General features: G+C 35.5%; 1 protein-coding gene across 1 annotated transcript; it reads left to right on the top strand.

Annotated features, from left to right (window-relative positions):
* The first annotated feature begins 4,295 nt into the window (after positions 1-4,295).
* LOC114460144 (astrotactin-2-like) lies at positions 4,296-23,923 on the top strand. The gene is made up of 5 exons (XM_028442187.1): positions 4,296-4,350; positions 5,090-5,231; positions 20,388-20,488; positions 20,608-20,791; positions 23,235-23,923. Exons 1-5 carry the CDS (start codon positions 4,296-4,298, stop codon positions 23,458-23,460), a joined length of 708 nt encoding a protein of 235 aa, XP_028297988.1. The 3' UTR covers positions 23,461-23,923.
* The last annotated feature ends 542 nt before the right edge of the window (positions 23,924-24,465 follow it).

Here is a 24,465-nt window from a genome sequence, read left to right as displayed (position 1 = left end):
TTCTGGATTTTCGTCACATCTCAAAATGCACATCTTTAGCGTCTAGTTTCTTCTTAGCTGGTCCTTAGTTCCGTTTGCTTTTCTTATTTATTTATGACCACATTATGAGCCCTCAGGAGTGAAAACTGTGAAGTTGTTACTCTTCGTCACAAATGCAGACTCGTAAATAATCACAGTGGCTGAACTAAGAAATAGATATTCAATCACACCAGAAACCTTTCTGGCTTGATGTGGGGATTGAGAATAATTTGTCAAATTTAAAACGCTTGCGTACGTGTTTCATCAACTTGATTGTAACTTACTTTTCGTCCTATTGGATATAAAAAGTGTTTCCTTGACGTAAACCTTTCCCTATGTGCTCTTGTAATGTGTCATCTAAAGCTTGAAAGACTTGTTATGTTGTATTTGTCTCTATATTGTAAACCTGAAAATCCCAATCAATTATTGGCCATTGTTCTGTGTCTTTGACTTTGCTACCAATAGCAAAAAAAGCATTTCCATTTTATAGAATTACTTACCTTTAAGTATAGTTTATCTCAAATTCTATCATCTCTTTGTAAACTGCTGAAAGTTTTCTAAATGTTCAAACAAAAAATCCCTAATTAGTCTTTTACTATGGTCTACTGCCGGTGGTCCTTCATATACATCAATGTATATAACTCCCTCCTTCGTCCTATAGACCCCTATACAAATGGAAACGATTGCCTAGTGTACCCAGCCAATAGGCTTCGACTTCCTGTTTTTGAGACTGTCATTCAAGTGAATGCGGAACTGTGCACGGAAACAAGGCCACGTGTCACAACAGCAAACAGGTAGGGATGTAACGATTCACTCGACTCCCGATACGATTCGATTCACGATACTGGGTTCACGATACGATTCTCTCACAATTTATTTTACAAAATGGGACTGTACATAAATGACTGAAAAATATTCCTTTATTTTTTTTTGCGAAAATACTATACTATTTTTCATTGTCAAAATAATCCCTTGATAAACTATTCAAAACAATGCAATTTAACTAAAAATAAATCTTGAATGAAATAAATAAAGGAATAATACAAATGAAGAAGAAGCTTATTATTTAAATTGTTATTCTATAGTAAACAATTCAATACTTCGGCGACTCTAGCGATTAGATTACATTCAAAATCAATGTAAATGACATCCCTCCAAGTGACGCGACTCGTGCGATTCCAGTGACTCAATTGTGCAATCTGAGTTGCTGGAAGTTGTTCAAAGTTGAAAATGTGTGACGCTGTGTTGCAGCATCCCATACATGTCATTTCCTTAAAATTTCAGGACATCCCACGCACTTCAGTCTCAAAAAATTCTGAAATGTTTACCAATTGTTCCTTATTTATTCAATTGGCTCACTGTACATTTTTAGTTTGATCAGATGAATACTTTTTGAGATAATTTAGTTAGGGGGGAATGTGTCAATTTTTGTGTCTTTATTTCTCAGCTTCCAGTATCTCAAGAATTACACCACATATGAAACTGATATTTGGTATAGTAATACAACTCCACCTACTTAATCAGAATATACAAAAATATCTGCTATACATCCTATCTGGTTAACATGCCAGTCCCTCAAAATTGGATTTGGGCTCGAACATGTTTGGGCCTTCAGTAAACAACTAAACAACCTCAGCTCCCTGTAATTTGATCCGTTTTTTAGCTATGTACATAGACTGCTCAAATTACTAATGATTAGTCACATATATACATTGGTTCTTGGGTGACAGTTTCTTAAAATCCGAAAAAATACTTTTTTTTTTAACTATTTTTATTGGCCCATATCTGCATGTGGGAATGTAAGAAGAATAAAAAATCTTAATTTACAATATAAAGGTTTCTCTTTCTTTGAATGTGAACCTTTTTTTTCTTTATGCAACTTCTTTATTTTTATTTTGGACCCCAACTATGCTGTTATTTCACCACTCGCGAATATTTAAAATCCTTATTATGAGGTCATTGTAGCTTGCCTCTGTCTTATAATAATTTATTGTTTATTTGTTTTTCCACTACTAACATAAGTGCAGAAAATCTGGTTTATAGTTGCAGTTGGTTGGAAACAGCCTCTCGATTTCAGTTGCAGTTGCTGTTGCAGATGTCGCTAAAGTTAAAGGTAACCCATAGCCTGGGACTCCACAGCAATGAAGCTAACACTACTTACATTTGCATCAAGTAGTTGAACTTCTGCTGTTATGTTAGCGGTTTCATCTGGTTTTCTTTAGTTCTTCCCATCCTAAGTCACTGATTCATGATTAATATTAATGTTGGTGAGCAAAGTGCAAACTTTCCACACTCACAGAGCAACAGCAGGTTTGTGGTTGTTTTGACATGACACAGTCAAGCAGCTTCAAACCTGTCCAATGCTCTGCCCCATTCAGACCTTACCACTAAACCAAAAGTGTTTGATTTCAAATACTACTTGATTATTTCATATAAAAAATAAAAATAAAGAAAAGGGTCTATTGACCATCCCATTGATAAAGGTTGATTTAATGCAGCAATGATACCCACAGTCCAACCTCACAATAATGTATATATAAAGAATATTTTTGATTGACTTGCTATATATAAAGAACCTTATTTTACGTTCTGAAGTATAAATAAAACACTATGGGACACTGACATATATATATTTCTCATACTACATATTGTATTGTACAAACGTTTATGATTTGATGAAGGTCTTTGCTATTTTCAGATAATACGTTTAAGAAACCAGACAGAAAGGGAATGGAAACTCTGGTGACGGATCAGATTTAGAAGTATTGTATATGTTAAATACTTTTACTTTCTCTTTTTCTTTTTTTGTCCTCCCCAACTATCCTAAATATTCATCCCTTGCAGCAAATTATAGCAGGTTAGGGAATTTGAATCAAGTATTTAAGTATTTAAGTACAACTTTAATCATTTGGTGCTTTACAAAATAAAATACTTATTACGTTTATTTTCAAGGAAAACTGATGAATTGATATATATAATTGTACTTTAAATCCAATTAAACTTGTATTCAATGTGTTTTTGTTAAACTTAAAAAAAAATCAAACTGAACTTTGCAAAGCTATTTAAAAAAACAAATTTTAATTTTGCCCTGCGCAAGAGATACTGCAAATCCCTGTACACAAGTCTAAAAAATTATATCACAAAACAGGAGCAAACTCTTTCATTTTCATATCATTAAAATGCTAGAATTTTTTTTTTCAATTTTTCATTTTTTTTTATTTTTATTGTTTTATTTTATTTTTTTCAATTTAATTTTAAGTCCTTGCAATATTGCATTTTTTTCTTATTATTATTGGAGGGGGTGTTCCATGAATACGTTTTCAAGCCTGCAAATGTTTTTTGTTTATTTTATTGAAAAATTAAGTACCTTGACACATTCAAATCTATATTTCATAACTGAATAGCTTCGAAATACAATATAGTAAAGGTGGGACTATACACTGAGTTCACAATATGATACAATAATGGGCTCACGAAAACACTGCAATACAATATTTTGGAAAAGGTAAAAATGACCAAAAACAAAATGCTGTTGGGATTCTTTTATTTGACTTTAACTCTTGACATAATTGCATACTGACTCAAGGTAAGACCTTTTCAACTCAATTGGAATATATATTTTATATACAGTATATGTAGATAACATCTCATTCTGATCACCCACCTTTATGATATATGCATACTTTTTTCAAAACAAGATCATTATTAAATTTCGATCATAATCTTTCCTTCATTGGTCATTTTTAAGAAACTGTAAATAGATGTAACCGACAGTGCTGTTGACAGCATTTTTGCAGCCCCCTGCAGGTTTAAATGAAAGCATAAATACAATTTAATTATAGAGTTGTGCTTTTGTTGTTGTTGTTTTTTTTAATGTAATGCATTTCAAATGACCAAACTTACAAAAGTCTTTGTAATGTGTTTGGGGCAACCTCCCATACACAGACCTTCTCTGTGTGAAAAGGTCAAAGCATTCATTCGTGCTGTTCTTTTTTTTCCCCCCTTTTCTGAAACCTTTTCTTAACCATCCCCTTGTGCCCTACCAGCCAGACTTACTCCCTGTGTTTATAAGTTGGCCCATGTATCATAAGCTAAAAGTAAGCTGCCCTTTACCTCATGTACAAATAGTTGGAAATCCAGCCATTTGTGAGGCTTTAAACTCTTTTGACAGGTTTCTCTTTTTTTCCATCACCCCCATGAGCACTGAAAACTGACCTTGTGTATGTATGTGTCTGAATGAACAACCGTGTGTTGCTCGCCTTTTCCCGTAAGCTGACATGAAAGCTATTTCACAACTTGTGAAGTACTGTTTTGTGAGGCTCCAGGTGCTCGGTGAGGTTTCATTGTAGCAGCACCATGTACCATGTGACCATAAAGGAAAGAAATCCTGTTTTCCTTACACTTCCATAATGTGGTATATATGTGCTGCCGCCAGTAAAAAGTCATATGTAATTTAGCTTCAGGCTAGAAACAACTTCCACCAGACGTGACAAAGGTGAACCTCATGACACTGGAGTCAAATAGCACAGCTGCTGTTAAGGAAAGAGCTACTGGATGTAAACTGGATGGCTTTCTGAATGCTCATACAGTGATTTATTATAATTTTTTTCGTCAAAATTAAATGGTTAAATGGCTCTTTATCCGGATAAACATACATTTAGTAAAGCATGAAGTAATTTTATTGATTGATGTTAGTTGTACTTGGAAGTTGGAACCAGTTTGATAAATTGCGTACATACATTTAAAAAAATGTTCGAAAATTACCTTGTCTAAAATGATCTTTTATTCCTTTTTTTCCCATGTAAGGCAATGATTTTAAGTTAATGAATTAGTTTGTTTTATTAGTAAATAACTTGAAAATAATTGAAATGGTCTGAATGAAAAAAATCGTGATAAAATTGTTATCGTGACTTTACAAAGAAAAAATTGTGATATGATATTTTTTTTCCCCATATCGCCCTGTGCCACCCCTATGCCATCATATAGAAGTCTATTTAAAATGTCTGATCCAGTGTAAAAACCAGTAAGAATAAATTCCTTCCTCTTCCTCTTGTTATTCCTCTCTGTCCAGGTGAGGTTCTGAGCTTGATGGATGATCTATTTTCCGGGTTGGGTTCCTCGTGTGTTGTTGCTGGAAAGAGAAGCGGAGACCATCCTCATTCTGTGCTATATTCAGTGGTCTTCAAGTGCCTGGAGCCTGACAGTCTCTACAAGTAAGTCTGCACTCACCCATTTGTCTTTGTTCCCTTGTCTTTATTCCAGTGCATTGATCCATAATGACATTAATTACTGCCTCTTAGAGGTCAGAGGGCCAAAAAAAGGCATAGCTCTTTTAAGGCTATTGGAATTTAGACCTAAAACTTCTTGTTTTTAGTTATTAGGTTTGATATAAATTAAATAAAAGTCAAACTCCCATCAGGCTATGGGAATACTGAGGTGAATGAAGCACATAAATCAATAAATACTGGGGATATAAAGCACTAGCCTTAAATTGAAGGACTTGTTTGACTGTTTTGATCCACGCCAATTACAGCTCGACAATAAAACGTGTAAATGTCATACAAAGTGTTGCTATGATTGATTAAAATTTTAGAATAAATGTATATCAGGTTGTGAATTGTGGTTATGATTGGTGTTAGCAATTGATTTTTTGTACGGATATGGACTACGTCAGTGTTTCTCTCAAATGGGGGTACGTGTACCCCTAGAGATACGCCCTGGCACTGCAGGTGGTACGAGAGAGAGAGAGAGAGAGAGAGAGAGAGAGAGAGAGAGAGAGAGAGAGAGAGAGAGAGAGGAAAAATAACAAATGAAAGCATTAAAAATATGAGGTTTTATAATGTTTATTTTTAGTGTAAAATGATAATCTTACTTAATCTTACAAAATAATGCCAAAAACACACACACACTAAGAGTGAAAAATACTATTACCATTACCAGCAACACACAAAACAACAAAGACACACTAAATGAGAGAAAAATACAGAAGATCACTACAAAACACACAAGAATAACCGAGAAACATACAAAACGACCAAAAAAAAACACCCTCACTGAGATAGAATAATTTAAATAATACCAACAACACATGGGACAACAAAAACACACAAATTAACAGAAAAATACACTAAATAATAAAAATAAAATTTGACTAGAACATGAACTGAAAATACAATGGTCAGTATTGGTGCCACAGGTGGGAGATGATAGGCAATGCTAAAAACTATAGAAATAAATCTATTCAGGAGACACTAAATAATGTTTCATTTCACATATTTCCAATTCTTAAAATGTGTGTTATCGCTCATTCATTTAATCATTATACTCCATAGTTGTTTTTTTCTATAGAATTCTGACCAAAGTGTTGCAGACGGATAAAGAGGGTACTTGGATTCAGAAATAATAGAAAGGGGGTACTTGGACAAAAAAAAGTTTGAGAACCACTGGACTACGTCATGCAGCATTTAATTAAAAAATGTCCAGCTTTAATATATTGATCTTGCTCCTGGTCTGAAGTTCTCATTTTATTTGGCATTTAACTGTGCCTTCACGTTAACTGATCTTTTTCACACGAACAGACTTCAACAAAAACAGATCTTCATCGATCGTACACCTTCCCACAGTTAACTTTGCTCCCATCTAAGTGTGGAGGGTTACATTGTGTTGCCTTGTCCTTAAGAACAGCTGGGTTGAGTTAACCAGGGACGCATACTTAATCTCAACGTGGTGGTTCTACTTCCGTTCTTTCAAGTTCGGTCAAAGGTTTTGGTGAAAACAGAAGGGTTTTTGTTAAGGGACTGCATCACCTTTACTTAGCTTTGCGTCTGAGTGAGTTTAGACTTATTTCAAGCTCAAAGGCAGGGAAATGAATGTTGTCACTGTCATTATGGGTGATGTTGATTACTAATATTTATGAGACAAAGTCCAACTTCAATATATTAGACATGAGCTTTAAATTTGTTTGAGCTTTTGTTTTAGGATTGTAGCTTTTTCTGGTGTTCAGTCCGATCCATGTTTTGTCTTATGTACTGTATATATTTATCTATTACAAGACTTTATATAATGTTCCTAATAAGCAGTGATTAAAGGTGCATTAGCCTCAGTAATAACACATTAATAATAAGCTACATAAATGTTGTTTCAAAGCTTCATTAATATATTTATTAGTGCTTTAAACACAGAGAAGTCATTTTTAATAAGAAGTAATTGTAGACTAATTATCCTATTTGTAACATAATCACTTGTGTTTTTGATGATATTTTAATATAAAATATATATATATATATATATATATATATATATATATATATATGTATATATATTTTAGTTCTGTTGTTTTTGTCTGTTATTGATTGCTAATTAGGTAAAGGCTTCAAATAATCTCTTCACGTTTTCTGCCTTTTCCTGCACTGTTTATCCATGTCTTATGTGATAACGTGTATTATTCTGTAGTTGTGCAAAAATAAATAAATGAAATAAAAAATAAAATTGTAAAAAATTACATATATTTTTTGACAAGGCTTTATTAAATGCTTAGAAACATTAATGATGCTGTTTAAAAGTTTAATAAATATCTGTATTAATGCTACCCAAGCTGTAATTTTAAGCCTTTTACCTAACATTTTTTAGATGTTTTTTTTTTTTACATCAATTATACTATAATGATAGTATTGCCTTAAAAATGCTCAGAAATAATTTTAACAATGGTGCTGTGCAGTTACTGGATGTAAAGTGGGAGCAACACCTTCAGATTAATGAAGCCATTAAAATGCACTTATTAACAGGCAATAATGCTGAGCATCTTATCAAGATCTGAATACAATATGTTATCCATTACACCCAGCATTTTAATGATGTATCATACTCATAATAGCATTAATACATATATTTATGAAGCTTTAACACTTTTATAGCCTTATTAATGTTAATATGCATTATATAAGGCCTTATTGTGAAGCTCTTTAACATACAATTACTGGTTATCACAAGCTGCTTTAGTGTGTTAATAACAGGAATAAATAATATATTAATGACATTTTTAATTAACACTTAGATAGTTTTTTAATGATAAATGAAAATATGAATGAGAAACAAATGCTTTATTTCTGAAAAGGTTGTATTATATCACAAATATTTACGTATAGGGTGACAAATTCACTCCGGGTTTCAGAAAAAAACATCCTCCAGTGTTCTTTTGCGTGCACCAAATAGATTGAAGCTTTTTTCTGAAACATGCATTTCATCATACACAGCAGAGACAAAATGTATGTTTTTCAAATAGTTCAGTAATATAATAATATTAATATTTTATTGTAACTCTGACACAAACGTGGGTTTTTTGAGGTTCGTAAGTAGGAGGAAGATGTATCGTATGAACAATGACCTAAAGGGTCGACCGGGCTGTTTTTGAATAAATAAAGGAAAGGTGTAATGCTTTCACTGAGATTTCATTTCTTTTACGGCTGAAAACATGTTTGTTGATGGTTAATGTGAGTTACCAAACCAGCTACAGCAGTACAATATGTACACTGCAATGCTCGCTGAGCCAGCAGGAGCTGGGTCCCTAATTACCGCCCTAATTGATTAATGGAGGGGTACTTTTGGAGGTTTCTCCGCATGTATGAGGTTGTTATCTTTTAATGCAAAAAGGGATTGGGTCATACACTCAGTGCTCCAGTGTTGTGGCCAACACCTGCCTTTTCTCTGTTTTTCTCATCTATCCTGGTTTTGGTTCTTTTTTTTTTTGTAGAGTATGGGAGCCTTGATTTGTTTTGGGAACACCAATGCTGTCTAAAAAAACTAGATTAAAGGTTATGGGAAACTGGAAGGAACTGGTCTTTTTTTAAATGTAAAATACAGTAGAAGTTAAATAACAAGGAGAGTAGACTTTGAAATGAATCCTAAAAAGAGCCAGAAAACTGTTTAATTGAACAATTCTGGAATCTCATTTAAACAGCAGTGCAAATAATTATATTGATTCAGCGTTTCTTGAAGAAGATTAAAGTGAGAAGTTGCCCTTAAATCTGGAAGAAGACTTACTTTTGACCTTTGTGGCATTGCTATCTTTGTTTACGCATTCTTACCAAGTGCTGCTTTTCTTAATAAGAGCAGAACTTACGTCAGAAACACGTCTGAAGACAAATCCGTGCGCAGTCGTTCCACTTATCTTACACAACAAGCAGATAAGACGATTTTTTTTTTACGTAGTCTTTACCAAAGCTACAATGGTGCTGTTTGTATTCCTGTGTAAATTATCATACTTACTGTTAAACTCATTGCAAAATAACTCATATCCATTTAGGTACACATACTTGCATAATATAAATATATGTTTTTGAAATGAAAGTTGGAATTTTTAATCACCAAATGAAAATAAAAGGAGAGAAACCACAACAGTCTAACCCAACGTAGCAACACCACTTGTGTAATGGCTGACTTTCTTTTTTTCTCAAAATACAGTCATTGAAAAGGGTAACTTTTCATTTTCTGTTTACAAGATAATATTTAACAAAGTTACACAATTTATACACCAACTGGCTCTTGTGCTATTACCAGTCAACAGTGAAAATCAACATATTAAATTCTCCAGCAGCTAATCCTTTTTATTGAAGGTCAAGTTTATTTTTTAATAGATTTTATTTTCTGCATAACAAAACACACAAATAAAACAAGAGCACTCAGAGAGCGCAAACCTCCGCCAAGCCCCAAATATCCTCTTTGCCACATCTTTGGTAATTATCTGGATCAGTGATTTTGGTAACATGATCGTTTACGGACTTGTAATAAATTTCTCGCGCGTGGCTTTGCTATTATATGCTTAAAACAGAAAGTAAAATGAAACCTATGACTAGAGCATGTAATGTGTAGATTTACCAGCAGGAGGTGTTGTAGAACCAGTTAAAAGAGCTGAACATAGGGATTTATTGATTTCTGAAACTGATCCAGAATCAGTTTATTCATCCGAATCATCCCCAAGATCTGATTTAGTGTTTCTCAAATGGGGGTACGTGACGGCACTATAGGGGGTTCTTGGGAGAGAAAGTGGAACATTAACAAATAAAGTGTCAGTCTGGCCGGAAATGATAAAAACGAAATAATTAAATCTATTTAGGAGCCACTAAATCAGTGTTTTTCAACCTTAGGATCAGGACCCCATGTGGGTTCCCGACCCCTGGAGTGTAAATGGGGTCGCCTGAAATTTCTAAAAAATTGAAATAGATTTTTGATTTTTTTTTTTTTTTTTACTAAAACACAATCTTAAACAACTGTATGTATATACTTTCACTTTGTCACATAAAAATATAGTTCAACTAAAATGCTGTAAATAGAAATAATTATATATATATATATATATATATATATATATCGCCAGAAATTCTTGATATTAAAATAGGGTCATGATCCAAAAAAGGTTGTGAACCACTGCACTAAATACAGTTTTTTTCCACTTATCTACAAAATGAGATTCTTTCAAATGTTTGTCATCATTCGTTCATTCCATCATAGTTGTTTTTAAATAGTTCTCTTTCCAAAATGTTGTTGTCAGACAAAGGGGGTACTTGGATTCAGAAATAAGAGAAAGGGGGTACTTGAGCCAAAGAAGTTTGAGAAGCACTGATCTAATTAATTGTTCCTTATCCCATTTCAGATACTTCCTGAAAATGTCATCAAAACCCATTCTTTAGTTTTTGAGTTAGACTATTCACAGACGGATAGATAAGTAAAATAACTTCGGAGAAAAACATAACCTCCTTGGCAGAGGTAATATATCCTGTCTATTGACACAATAGGAAAAATATTCTCCTTTTTTTCTGTATTATGCATTTTCTGTCACGTTGTATTTTTAGTAAAATAACGTAATTTAAGGACTTTAAACATGCTGTCACTTTCTAAACTGAGGCATTAACAAAGCATTTCTTTGTGCAGTTAATATTTGTTGTTACAGCTCTTAGCAGCGCTGTCTCTCAGCTAGAACCGTTGCTTCTTGTGCAACTGTTAAAGCCATCCTTCAGTGCTTAGTTAAATCGCCATCAATCAAAATGAGTGGCTATGTCTGTATTTATTTGTGGGACTTTGTTGAATCCACAAAATAAATAATGACAAAGATGAAAACAAAAACTGCAAAAACAAAATGGTCCTTCTCTTTGTTGCAGGGTTGTTGAAGAACATCTGTGTCTTTCAAACCCTGCAACACAATGAGACCAAAGCTGGTTTACTCACCCAAACTGGTTTATCTTTTGGGGCAATACAGGAATACTTCACAAACAACGGTTTACTTCATTGTTTGCTTCAAAGAGGGACCCACGTCTTACCACACCCTTGGGTTAGATCGCCAATGCAATTCCAAAACCAGAATTTCAAAGATTGGATATGCCACACTGACCAAAAAAAAAAAACAATCACCCTGTACACGTTTCGGGTGTTTTTCATTTTCATTTTTTTGTGTCTTCCACATACATGGTTCCAGGGCAGGGGTCTGCAACCTGTGGCTCTGGAGCCTAATGTGGTTAGTGATTAATGACAAATAAAATCATGATATAACAATGTGTTTACCTAAAATAAATCACGTTGTGCAATGACTGCCACCTTCCTACTTCACCTCCTGCAACATCTACAGACCATCAACTTTCCTGCACCTGTGGCTAACCTTAAGTTTTAAATCCTTGGTAAGATCACTAAACCAACAAAAACACTATTCTGGAAAACAATAGAGATTTTAATTGTGTGGCGACAGATTAATTTAACCACCAATGTGCCGGTTAAATATGAAAATCTTCTTTATATAACATTGTGTTTATGTAAACTGAGATGCGTAAGAATTTGAAGATGCAAGATACTGTTTCTTGATGTCATTTTATACTGTTTTTAAGTTGCCATTTACGTGATCAATATAAAACAAATTAAATCAAGTATCATTTTATACAATTGTAACTGTATAGCATTTAATTCACTGTATTGTCTTCATTGAGAAGGTATTTTTTTGGCTCCGGGAGGACTTTAATCCAGGTGAGATGAGGCAAAATGGCTCCTTGTAGAGTAAAGGTTGCAGACCCCTGTTCCAGGTCATTATTCCTCTCTGCTACAGCGATCATTACCTTGTCTACATGAGAATAATTATTTATGCGAATTGAAATTGACCAAATTAATCATCTCGTGACTTCTAGCATCTTTTGCTACAGCCAAAACCCCATTTTCTTTACTACTCCATGGTGGCATATGAGCCCTGTTTGATGCCTCTGTGTAGTGTTGCAGAACTGGAGAACAGTCTCAAGACGTCATTTTGACAGTCTTCATCTTGTCTCAGCCTCAAGATTTTTTTTACTCAATTTTGTCTCGGATGAGCTAGAACCTTGATTTCCCATCAAGACCAGTCAAAACCAGCACTGATTTGCTATTCTTTAATTTACCTGACAAATAAACATCTAAAGACATACAAGGATTTTTGTTTCGCAATAATTTGGTTGAACATATTCTTCAAGATTTGAGGTTTTTCATGTTTTGCTTTGAAAGAGTTGCAGACACCGTGTTTTTGTCCATCAAATGAATTTAAAAGAAAATTCAAAATAAACAGAGAATTCTCTTTAACTGTTCAACCCTGTCATTGTTTTTTATAAATGATTTTAATAATCTTGGCTTGTTTCGGTCTTTGTCTTGACAAGATCTCAATTCCCAAAAGTCTTGGTCTTGGGCCAGTCTTAGTCTCCGATATTGTGGTCTTGAGTACAACACTATCTCTATGGTTGTTTAATGGTTGCACATTAAGACCTGGCCACGTTGATTATCTGGGGGAAATAAACCAGTATGCTGTTAAAGCAAGCTAAAATGGGCTGGTGTAAATGCGCCCCTAAAAAGTAAAACACCATATCTTCCAGTTCTAAATGTCTGCAAAAGAAGACATTCCAGGAACCAAAGACTCCACAATACTTAGAATTGAAACAAATTAGTACAATCAGTTATTAATTATTATTGTATAATTGTAATTATTACAAAACAAATCATCGAAGGATTATAGCAAAATTGTTTTCACACAGGAAATACAGCTACTCGCATTAAAAGTTTATCCAAATTTAGATAGAATTTTAACTGAAACGTGAATGCTCGTTTCAGTATTATTTTGTATCTAGTCATATGTATTCATACATATATTTAATCTAATGTATATTGACACAATAATAGTAATAATACATTTTATTTAAAATAGTTTTTTACAAAACTCAAAGACACTTTACATGTTAAAACAACTACAGCAAATACAGTGATGAAAACATAAATATAAATCAGAAAAAAAGAAAGAACATCAGGCAGGAAACAGACATAAGTGAGTGGATGGTTAATTGTTACAAGCTGAGGGAAACGGGTGAGTTTTGAGAAGTGATTTGAAAGATGGGAGGTCATTGCACTTCACTTGCAGATATGTGAAAACTTTGTTGTTGTTTTTTTTTTTTTTTTTCATAGGCAAGCTTTAATCAACAATATGTTCACAGTACCAATGCGCTAAAAATAAAAAATCCCTGTCTTTTGTAAAGGCTGCGATAATTTTCACATTTTATCCAACAAATTCTTTAGAAACAGCCGCAAAAGCTTTTTGTATAACTGTTCTCGAGAAGGAATTTTGACACATGTGTGTCCAAATGCTTCCATGGACTAGTCAAACCGTAGTTTTCTGGCTTTTCCTGGCCTGCCAAAAATATGGAGTTAATTGATGCCTCCCTGTCACTCTGTTATTCCTTTGCTCTGCACTGTCTCTCTGTCTGAGCTTTCTAGCTTGTCATGTGGTATTCAAGCATCTCTCCACTCATATTAGGTTAAGCAATGTTAACTTTAATGGCAACATTGTTGATTTACACTAACATTAATCGGCTCTTGGTCCATTTCATTTTTTGCTGATGTTTTCAAATGTACGACACACAGACAAAGTCAAGCTACTTCCAACAGTCATATGCTCACAGACAGGCTTGTTATAGATAAATAGATCAAATTACAGACAAGGGATGGACTGAGATGACCTATCTGTGTGTGTTTGTCTTGCCAGTTCTGTTACTTAATGATTAGTATCTTTGTTACTTAATAGATTCCTTAGCATTTCTGACTTTGGATAGCTAAGACACTGCACTTTCTCATCTTTTTTACTGTTTTTTACTCCTATAATTCACAATAAAAAAAGTAAAATAAAAAAATGAATCCTGTATGCTTCATTGAACCATTACTTTTGCAGAGCGGCATACAAATGAACATAGTGGGGATGGAAATACCACTACAGAGTTATTCTACACTTTTAGTTACACACATGCCAAATTAGATGCCACAAAGAATTAAAAGTTGAGGAGAAAGTGACAGTTTACATCTAACGGTGGGCGCCGCCATTTTGCTATAACACAATTCTGATTGACTCAGGATGCTTGGATTCTACCCAAGTTTCGGAGTCAGGGGCCCGAGCACAAGGGGCATTTTATTGCACTTTTCCGATTCGTTCTGCCGGATTTCATCCGGGTTTCGTGTGCAATCGACTGCAGCATTAGCCTTAGCATTAACATTAGCCTAGCACAAGCCTAATATTAGCATTAACCTAGCAATAGCATTAGCCTAGCATTGACATTAGCCAAGCATTGGCACTAATCTATCATTGAACATTAGCAATAACGTTGAAATGTGTTGAAAAAGTTGAAACAAGTTGAAATGAGTTGAAAACGTTTATAAAAAGTTGAAATGGGTTGAAATAGTTCAAATGGGTTGAAGGCACTTGCTGACCATGTTACAGGTTGAATGGTCAAAATTGGCTTAAGGAATGGCTTGGGATGAAGGGGTTATAAGTTCTAAAAAGCTGAAATTTCCAATAGAAATAAATGGGAAAGAAAAAATGTAATAAGTCAAAATGTTTAAAAGTTACAATAACAAAAGTTCAAGCATAAATCTCGGGAACTTTCTGAACACTTTGATAGCTCATTTGTCAAAATCGGACAAATGGTGTTAACAATAGTGAGGATGCCTCCTGCATCTTCACTAACTATTTGTACAGCCTTTAGAGCAGGGAGACAATCTTTCTGAATACTCAAACAATTGACAGAAAAACAGAATTCTGGATCAGAAAAGTAACAAAATGGCCAAACAAAATCACTGCCTTGTCGTCGTTGTCTCTCCCACCTCATTATATGCTGCTGCACGTTATGCGGCCACATAATTTAAACAGTGTAACCTCTACATGTCGGCATTGTTTTGCGAGGCAGAGGAGCCACTGAGGCATGTGCATCTCTTGTGACGTTCTTAGGGAATACCACATCACTGCCCCCCTCCAAGCAATGTCCATACAGATCGAATTACGAACAAAACAATCATATGACAGCAATGGAATTGATCTCAAAAGTTGTTGCGTGAAATAAATGCAACTGGGTTTGGGAAAGAAAAGGAAAACAAAACTATTTTATGGCAATCATTTGTCATTTATTATTTATGTTTCAAAATATAGTTTTATGTGTTTGAAAATGTTGTTAGCATTAGAACAGCATTGTCTAACCCACATGAGTCAGACTCAAGGCCCATGGGCCAAATCTGTCCCTTTAGAGTATCAAATTTTGCCCGCTTGAGGAAGTAAAAACTATAGAAAAAACATTAAACATTTTGTAAATGACCAACTAATTCAGTTGTAGAAATTTAGCCCCATCAAATACAAAAACTCAATTAAAGTCCTCTATATTGCTTATATCACATGAAGGCAGTCATTTTTAATCTCAAATTGTTGAAAGAACTCAAATTATTCATCAAAATGTCTCCAAATTCTCTAAATCAAGGACATTTAAGTGAAGATCCAGCAGGGACTGATTAACTCCAATACTTTATCATTTATATGTGGAAGTGCAAACCACGGCACATTAATGTTGATTTTGCTATAGTTTACACCTAGAATCTGTGGCCCTCTTAAGTTCAAATTGGTCCATATTTGGCCTCTGAACTAAAATGAGTTTGACATCCCTGCTTTAGCCATTATCACTTTGTTAGTATCTTAAGTATACTTAAGTTGAATTATTCTCGCCGTGCTTTCTGCAGCAACACTTTATAAAACCAAAGAAAGACATTTCTGACACATGGAAGTATGTGTGATTGATAAAAACATCACTAAACAAGAGACAAGTGTGCAAACTGGCATTTCTGATCCATTTCTGATAATGGCTCCATGATTATTCAAGCTTTAAATGCTTGGAAGAAAATTCTGTTCCCATTAATAATGGTACAGTTGGTCCAAATGTATGGGCACCCTCATTTTTTTTTAAGAAATCACGAAGAAATGCGTAATCTGCATCCGATCTAGATGAAACTTGGTGGGATAATTGAGGAACCAACCTGACATAACTGAGGAAAATTTCAATCAAGTATCTGTGTGTGTACTGTTTTTTCCCCTGATTTTCCAAACTGATCCAGGATCAGTATATTGATCTGGATCCTATCTAAAATATTATGGAATTTCCATGGCGTAAGGTCAGTCTTTTGTCAAAATCGGTTAAGAACTTTTGACATGCTCCTGCTAACCGACAGAAAACAAACAAAAAATATGACCCCCCCCCCCCCAATAATGTAACTATCCATACTGTCATAAATGCGTTTGACGTAAAATCCCATTTGCATCATTAGCACCTGTAATATTTCCAGTCAGGGCTTTAATAAAAAAAACAATATTTGTTTTTCACTGTTGTACACCAATTTTCAAAATGCGGTTCAACCATCTGCATCATATTTTGTTTGGTTTCCATGGTTGTAACAAGTTATGTGCAATCATGCCTCGAATAACCCCAATAAAAAATGTTTGGGTTTTGTAAAGGCTGTAGCTATTATCACTTTCTTCCCTTTCCAGTGCAAACATATTAATGACCCAATCTGTACCAAACCTAAGCCTCATTTTAAATCTGTTCAAACATGTACACTACATTTCCTTCCAACATTCTAAGGCAAAGAATACGCAGATTGGCATTTTTAAAAGGACATAAAAAGGTCATTGATTTTTTTTTTTTTTTTCTTTCTTGCGTTCCTTGAGCTACGTAACATTCTGTTATAGTACCACATTAGCTAAGATGTCTTGAACTGTTGTATTTTGTTATCTTATCAGGGTACTCAGTGGTCCCAGTGCCTGTCATGGAAGCCCAAACATTCTGACATTTGACATTTAAGCGAGAAGAACTTTGTCCTTATGGAGTTCTTGGAGTCAAGCCAGATGCCACTCTCTTCTCATTTGTGATTGTGTTGTTGCCTGCATTCTTTTTTTCTAAACCATAATGTTATGCTACCATCTCTGCATCCTTCTTTTCAAAGAGCTGTCTGAAAACAATGGTGATATCAGTGTTTTACCACATATGATCACCAGTAAAAGTCCCTTTAAGGTTTGTGTAGCTACACAGAAGACGCAGGAGAACAGAGTGATAATCCACACATCTGAAGTGTGTTTGTACTAATCCACAGGCTATCGTTTTTCTAATCCTTTGTATAAACAAAGAAGCCAACAGAATATAGCTGTCATCTAAAAACTACTGCAGTTGTTTGTGCAACTCAGCTAGCGAAAAAAAAAATGAAAAGGGTGAAACAACAAAAGAAAAGGGTTGAGAACGTTGTGCTTCTATCAGGGTTTTTAGGGTAGATCCCAATCACCGATCAGTGAGTGTAATATTAGCAGATAGAAGCCACCAAAATGTTATATTGTCACATTTTATATTAACAAGTAGGCTTTTTCATTTTTCACCACTATTTTTCCTTAAACTATTCTAGACATCATCATATACTAAATGTTTGAATTAAAAACTGATTAGGTTTGATTAACTGCCAACTTTTTTCTATTAGTTTATTAGGTTTTTTGATTGCTTCCACCAATGTGGTAATATTTTCACCAGCGTGTATTTGTTTCTTGGTCTTTTATCAGAATTGCATCAAAGGTTCTTGACACATTGGAAAAAAATTACACCATGGTAGATTCCATTAAATGTTGGAGGGGATCCGGATGAATATACAGATTCTGGATCCATTTCAAAGATCGAAAAATCCCTATAACGCATTGTTGGCTGAATTTCCAAATTTCACATCTCAGTTTGTAATTGACCAATCTTTATTAAATTTGACTCGGTTATGTTGAGTTGGTTCCTCAGTTACCCCATCGAGTTTTATTCGGATCAAATCCGGATTGGGCATTTTATCTTGAAAAAAATGGGGGGTGTCTGTACATTTGGACGTACTGTATTGGTATTATTGATAGAAATGACTTACAAGTCTTTAAAGTGTGAATGGACATGGTACCATGATTAGAACCACTGATCCAGCAGAGATCAGAACAGCCTGGATAAAGTAAAAGTCAGCCATTTTGTAATGGAAAGAAACAATAAACAGCATAAAGTTGACAAATCACCACGTTTAGTTTGTTCAGAAGGGTTCGCGTCCGTATTCTGACTCAGCCCACTAAACATCCGATGTCCACGAACCTCCAGATCACGTTCATAATGCGTTGGTCGGTCTGGACCACATCTGCACGTCTATATGACGTCCAAAATAGGTTGGCATCTGACGTCATGACCACGACTTCACCTGGACCTTGATATGACGTTCAACGTTTGAAGCAATTTCACATATGAAATTTAAACAGCCTTGAAATTCCACACTCAGTCACAGACACATGCGTGTGTATGTGCTTCTGTTTATTAAAAATCATTATTCAGTATTAAGTCACTAAGTATATATCCAGGTGTATTTCATCAACATTTATGCTCTGCGATCTTTTTAAGAAATAATTAATGTCGAGCTCCCACTGAGCAAGTCAATGTTGAAACAACGTTGAGAAGACGTCTTTTTCGGACGTTGTCGCATCAACGAACACACAACAAGAAAGTCAAACTTGCATATAAACATTACAATACCCCAAAAATTAGTGGTATTGTATTCTCTTAGAGTGAAAAACAGTTGTTAAAATGTATTTTAATGCTGTATTTTGTCATAGTGTTTCAGACAATTAATTTGATAAACGTTTCAAATAACTGACAATGTACCTTTGAAAAATGATGTGGATAGAAAAGATTAATATCTGGCTTTATTTGACGATGCGACAAACCTTCTTGTGTTTACAGTAGCTGAATAAGTAATGAAGAGCGCTTATAAGCTAAAGGTCTAGGGATTGAACCCACCATGGGCCGTCTTTTTGCGATGTCTAGAATACGTCTTTTTCGGACGTCCAGACGACGTTCGAAAAAGACGTTGTAAAAACTTTCATTCTGCACCCGCCAAAGATGTCTTCTTAACTTCAGGCCATCACGTCATTTCAACGTTGTTTCATCATCGGTCTGCTCAGTGGGAGAGTGCGGACTCAATGTGATCGCTCCGCTGTAGTTCACGGTAAGAAGAACGGAAGGAGCAATGTATCAGTCCGGATCCAGTAAAAAGTGATCATAAAAAGCCGTAGACGTGAAGCAGTGAGGAGGTGAGTTAATGTGGAGAAGTAAACGTATCAGTTGAAACACAGAAAAACCGTTAAAGCGAACAGGAGTCTAGCAGCCCGCCTACCCGCCCATTCTGATTTGCCAAGACATCTGAAGGGCACCCTCATCAGCCATCTCATTTTGGACAGACCTCAGTTTTATGTCTCTGAAATAAACAAACCTGAAACGATGAAAGGACAGAAAAGACAGCGTCAACTTTTGCAAACTGCAGTGGAATCCACAGACCGGGGTATCTCATTTTAAGCCTCAAAGTAACTTTTACGTTGGTCCGTACGTGATTGTCTTTCATGAGAATTCTGATCAATCTATATTTATTGTGATTTGGAGATCATGATTGTTAGAGCATCTGTCGATCAAATGCACACAAAGCAAAATGGGTCATTGTGGCATAGGTCATAAAAACAACTGTTTCCTTCCAGAATTTGCTTTTCCTCTTGCCTTTTGGTGTTTAAGACTGAATATTAAGTCACTCGTCACCCGCTTCAATTTCTCTACACTTGTCAACTAAACTGATTACACAACATAATATGCACAACTGTAACATCACATTAGACTCTTACCATAAAATGGTCAACTCTATCCCATTGTCCTACCTACCTCTTCTCTTTTCTCTTCCTCCTCACCTAACACTGCCCTGTATTTTTATATATATATTTTTTAATATTATAATATTCTCCCTTTCATAAAGTGTTTTTTACTTTTCCTTAGGTAGGGCTGGTGATGGTCATAATTATGCAATAATATAAATGCATTTATTTAATTGAAATAATAAAACATGCATAGCTGTCGCAAAAAGATTGCACTGACCTTCAACGGCATGTGCTGCAAAAATAATAATAATAATAATAATAATAATAATAATAATAATAATAATAATAATTAATAATAATAATTCTTGATTATTTTCAGATTTACTCTCTATGCAGTGGATAGTCGAGGCAGCCACTCCGAGTCAAGCTTTGTCTCAGTTCGGACATCCTGCCCAATGGTGGATGACAGTCGTGCCGAAGGTAGTCACACTTGTACCTTTCTCCAACAATATTAAAAAAAAAGTGGATAATATGTATCATCAGATTTTTTTTTGTTTTTCAATGATTCTATGTCTGTTTCTATTATCCACTCCTGGCAGAAATAGCAGACAAGGTGTACAACTTATATAACGGCTACACAAGTGGCAAAGAGCAGCAGATGGCCTACAATATACTGATGGAAATCACTCCTCCGCTCCTGTACCGAGTCCAGCACCACTACAATTCCCATTATGAGAAGTTTGGAGACTTTGTGTGGCGCAGTGAGGACGAGCTCGGCCCCAGGTGAGGCTTTTTTAATCCGTCTATGTTTTTGTATCGGTGATTTACTATTTAATTACACCCCTACCACTCATAATATAATCACAATTACCAGAAGCAGGAGAACACATTTTGCAATACTCGCTAACTTCTCATAAGTGCTTTTACTGGAAAGCAAGTGGCCAAGGTCCCCGTAAAAAACTGGGAGGTTACAGTGGCTCCTCTCATTACCATGGAAATACCAAAACAATGTTTGACAGCCAGGCCAAACACTGAATGTGATACTCTGCTAACACTAACTAAACATCCAGTTTCACTTCCTCCTTCTTTAATGTCTTTTTAAAGAAAGTTCATCTTTGTCTACACCATACCACCCTGTCAGAGCGTCCCTCGTGGCCCTCTTCTCCGGGAACGCAGGTCTAACGGCTCGAGTGGTTAGCGAGACATTACGACACCACGAGAGTAAAAAAGAAGCTCACTGGAAAACAAGATTACCAAGAAGGAAGTATAAACAATAATTGTTGAAGAAAAACAGCCATGATTTGGAGCAGGAGGTTTTCCAGCATCGATGATAGAAACACTAGAGCTTAAGTTCCAGCCCAATGTTTTGGTTTGTCTACCCGTACTGCCTGGAAGCGCTCCTTTCAAGTCGTAAATATTATAATAATTGAGGAATAACTTTTGTGCTGTACAGGGATCACACTTCTCTGTGATTGGTGAAGGGGGGTGGGAGGCACAGGTTGTGCCATTCGGACTCAAGATGGGATGGAGTGTTTGTGTGCGGGCAGCTCTGAGAAGGGGTGGGTGGGACCTTTTGGATGAGCGAGTGTGGATTATTTACTGCCTGAAGTTGGCAGGGTTGAGCCTCATTGCGGTAATTTACAAGCAGACTCTATTGGTGGTTCCTTTTAAGAGGTAACAGAATGGCCAAGTGAAACGTAAGCACAGCCCGCGCTCCTCCAGGAGCCGAGAATCCCAAGTCTCCCCTTCAACTGTCCATAACTGTTACAAATGAACTCCAGTTCCTGTCCTAATTGTATTGTGCTGCCAACATGCTGTTAGGTGGTTACAGACTTTTTCTCCTGTAAACGAAATCATTACTTTCTACCACGCATATGTTTTTGTGCTCGTCTCAGAACTCAGAAAATTGGCCGTTTTTTCTATTTTTTTTGAATCTCTATGTTCATACAAAATAAAAACAAAAACCATATTTCAATTGTATTTGCATGTTTTGTAGTTATAGTAAAGACTTAAAGCTTTTATTAGATAAAATCATGGTGTATTCCTCATAGATCAATTAATTAAACATCAATTACTCCAAAAAGAAAGGAAAAAGGTTAGAAATGCCACTTGAAATTTTGTTTTCATCTCAACCATCAACACCTTAAGTGCAACATAAATCTAAAACATCATCAAAGCTGTTACAACCGATATTTTTTGATGAGATACAATTATACAGTAATAGAAGATTATTTGCTCAAAAAAAATCCAAAAGTTTGAAATTGTCACTTGAAAGTTAGTTTCTACCTCCACCGTAAACACTGGAGGAGTCCCGTATTCAGATTTGAATACGTGTTTTTATTTCATTTTTACATGGTTTTTTCTCCAGAAGAGGACAGTGATTCTCTTGACACATTTCTGTTTTTATTTCTTGATATTGAAAAAGATTCTATACACGAGTCTCCGCAACGCCACATCCCACAATGCAATGCATGAAAATGTCTCCAAACTGAGTTTGTGAATCAAGTAAATGAGTGTCCTTCTTGTCTGGTGAGGAAACACAAGAAATCACGGTAAGCATGAAGTTGAAAGACTTCAATGCATCTGTTTATTGGACTCCATATCCCACAATGCAATGTGTAGGAAGGAGTGTTTACGGTGGAGTTAAAAACTAACATTCTAAAAAAAAAATTTAAAAAAAACTTTTCCATTGGGGGTTCGCGTGGGGTCAGTGTTCCTCGGCGGGGCGCACTCGGACCCCGGGGCAGTGGGGCACCTGCCGAGTTTGTTTTCAGTGGTCGTTCACGGGCGGTTTGTTTGGAGCGACAGTTCTCGGGGCTGGGGCCTTGGAGCCCGGGTGGGGGGTGCAATCCTTCTGGGCCAGCGCTGTTGGTGGGCTGGTGGGATGATAGTGGCAACAGTAATGATGGTGATAGGGATCCTAATGGCAATAATGATTCATTAAGAATTTTCCATTTATCCTTTATTACTCCACCTCACCTGACTGTTAATAACTACTTAGACAATATTGACAGACCACTAAAAACATACACATTGACTTTCTAATGAGGCAAGTTTGGCAAAGTCTAATGCCCAAAAAAACTATAACTGGATGGAGAAGGACCTGCAACAACCTACTACTGCATATTAAATGTATTAATTGCATTTTCTACATGGCCTTTGTCTCGGTGCAATTATCAAATTTAGCTACTGTTATCTATTTATTTCTGTTTTTTCTTCTTCTCAGGAAAGCAAACCTGATTCTACGTCGAGCAGAAAAAATCAGCCTCTACTGCAGATCGCTCCTGCGCAGCACCCACATCCAGAGCCGCACGGACACCATGGCGTACATCTACTGCCGCAGTGAAGACGGTCAATCACCCGCCAACAAGTGGCACGACAGTCACACTATGTGCATGGAAAAGCTCATTTCTGTACAGCGCAACACATACAGCAACACTAAACTCCGATGAGTAGAAAGATAAGCGGCGGCGCCTTACTTTTACCGCAACAGCACATCGATGAACGAGGTACCTCGTCAGTACAGGAAGCATCTCTTAATAAACTGGAGGATTTTGATAAACCAGAAGAGGCTTGAACAACTCCCCCTGAATTCCATGGATGTTGCTCAAGCTACAGAAGATAAACATTTTTGTGGCGCCGTGTTACGCAGACGGAGAATATGTTAAAGGAATCCCTGCGGTGGACATTTTTGGCACTTGCAAAATGCCAGTGTTTGCACATATCAATGAGAAACTGAAGTCAGGACATGTAAATGGTCTTACATCCCAAAAAAAACTAAAAACTTGTTAGCTTCAAATGCTTTGAATGTAATATCGTAGTTCTTTTTTTGGTGCTTTAAAGCTTACCTGTAAAAGAAAGAAAGAAAAAAATTGACTGTATAACTCTTTTGCCTTTACTACCTTCATAAGAAAGGACAAAGTGACGTATGTTAAAGCCATTTGAAGGAACTTACCCGTGCTCAATTTCACGTAAAATTCAAAATAGTTTTTCTTCATGAGTTTAGTGTTTAGTTTGTTTTTATAAATTGAGTGTATTTGTTTTGATAATGTGACTATCTGATGAGTGAACTCTTATCTGCCTCTTTAAAATAAAGGCAGCTTAGGCTTATTTCATCCTTTTATTTTGGCATAACCCTGCCATAGGCAACTGGCAGCCCTCAAAACAAATACCTCAAAATTAATAATTCAAAAAACATGGATGGAATATGACGCTTTAATATACACAGAATAACTCCAGAAACACACAGACGACAGCAGAAATGTTGATGAAAGTATACTAACCAGAAAAACACAAAAATGTTCCAAAAATACACAATCAAAAAAATCATAACGACATAAAAAGTAACCACATAAACACGCAAAATAACGAAAACAAACAAAACATGAACACATACAGTAAATGACTCCAAAGACACATAAAATGTCCAAGAAAATTACTAAAAATCTCCAACAAAA

Source organism: Gouania willdenowi, unplaced genomic scaffold (genome assembly GCF_900634775.1).
Source record: "Gouania willdenowi unplaced genomic scaffold, fGouWil2.1 scaffold_407_arrow_ctg1, whole genome shotgun sequence".
NCBI classification, from domain to species: domain Eukaryota; kingdom Metazoa; phylum Chordata; class Actinopteri; order Blenniiformes; family Gobiesocidae; genus Gouania; species Gouania willdenowi.
Note: the sequence above shows the minus strand (reverse complement) of the source record. Positions and strands in the feature narration are given on the sequence as shown.